The sequence below is a fragment of the Anneissia japonica genome, unplaced genomic scaffold (genome assembly GCF_011630105.1).
Source record: "Anneissia japonica isolate Jap-2015-1 unplaced genomic scaffold, ASM1163010v1 scaffold750_len1593409_cov174, whole genome shotgun sequence".
In the NCBI taxonomy this organism is placed as follows: domain Eukaryota; kingdom Metazoa; phylum Echinodermata; class Crinoidea; order Comatulida; family Comatulidae; genus Anneissia; species Anneissia japonica.
Window position 1 is genome coordinate 129,979 of NW_022756705.1, and position 1,496 is coordinate 131,474.

Here is a 1,496-nt window from a genome sequence, read left to right on the forward strand (position 1 = left end):
AAATTTATTTTTTATATTATATTTTATTTATATATATATATATATATATATATATATATATATATATATATATATATATATATATATATATCATCATCAAAGAAAGGTAAATACAGTGTTCGAATAAAGGACATAATAATACATTGTGTAGCATAGCTCTCAACGAATGTAGGCCTGTAAATAAATGAATATTTATTTATTCGAACACTGTATTTACCTTTCTTTGATGATTTATATATATAATTTAACAGTGTTAACGGCTATCTTGATTTATATATATACATATATATATATATATATATATATGTATGTATGTATGTATATATAGTAGTAGTAGTAATAGTAGTACTGTCCTAGTATTAGTAGGCCTACAATTACGTGGTACAATAGTATCTACTGTAGACCTACTGAAACCGTTGAAAGCGAACTATTGTAGGAAGATGCAACTGTAAAGCTATCTACTCTCAAATCAAATAGTATATCATAAATACATTTTACTATACCTTTTTTGAACATGATCAACATTATTTCAAACAGATTACTGCAGCATTACCGAGTGTGTATTATGATGTATAGTATTAATGATTAAATCTATGGTAAACGATTATAATTTTTATCAAATGTTTATGGAAATCAAATCCTGTGGTAACAAAGGATCAAAAAGCGTGAGTTAGAATGTGTAGAGGATGGGAGGAGTACGTACCGTTGTCGTCGCTTCCCAAGCGGGTCGCTGCATGGGTCAAGTCGTCAAGCAATACTCAGCACAGCCAGTGCATTTTAGTAGGAAATTACAGCGCAAAATAAGCAAAGCGGGTTAAGATGGCGGTAGGCTGTTGACACGACGACAAATGCTTATTAAAATTCTACTGTACGGCAATACGAGCACTATGAGCGGGAGGAGAAGACGCGATCAGCAACACAGCTTGACTATGGTAATTATGATAATGTAATCACACGTCGCAAGCGCTCTGAAGCACTGGTACCTCACAATATATCGCCCAGGCAACCACATCAATACAATATGCTAGTGAAGCCAGTCCAAGGCTGGCTGCTAATTATGACTAGCATAGCATGCTTTTTCACTACGGTCATGATAACATCACCTCTACTCGCCTCCGCAGCGCTTAATAATAAACAGCCAGTGTGAAGATGAGTTTGGCATACCCACGCCAAGTAGACCAATCTCCAGTGATGAGTGAGGACACACCATTTCTACAGTAGTCTCCCATATGCTGGGTGTGGATGTGCCCTATTGCTACGCAAGGAATACCACGAATAACTCGTCTCCCCAATTGCTGAAAGAGTGCCAACACCATTTTTATATTCAGTAAAATCAACTACTCAACGCCCACTTGTTAATAGCAGATAGAGGATACCAGAAATATCTTATGAAGCTATCTCCATGGATAGCAGATGTTGGCAAAGATATTTTACGTCTCCCTGAGTGATACTGTATTGTATACAATATTTTCTTGTCTGCCAATTAATGATCACAG

General features: G+C 35.4%; 1 protein-coding gene across 3 annotated transcripts in view; it reads right to left on the reverse strand.

The window, feature by feature from the left end:
- The window catches only part of LOC117124349 (regulator of G-protein signaling 17-like), a 25,834-nt gene extending 24,616 nt beyond the window's left edge, over nt 1-1,218 (reverse strand). The window contains exon 1 of one of the 3 annotated variants that reach the window (XM_033270561.1): nt 704-1,218. Coding sequence is in view for 2 of the 3 variants with exons in the window: in XM_033270562.1 (XP_033126453.1) it covers nt 704-736 (33 nt within the window). In the remaining variant the exon portion in view is untranslated. The remainder of the gene's footprint in view (nt 1-703) is intronic. The other 2 variants (XM_033270562.1, XM_033270560.1) reach the window with 2 other exon arrangements.
- Between the last annotated feature and the right edge of the window lie 278 nt (nt 1,219-1,496).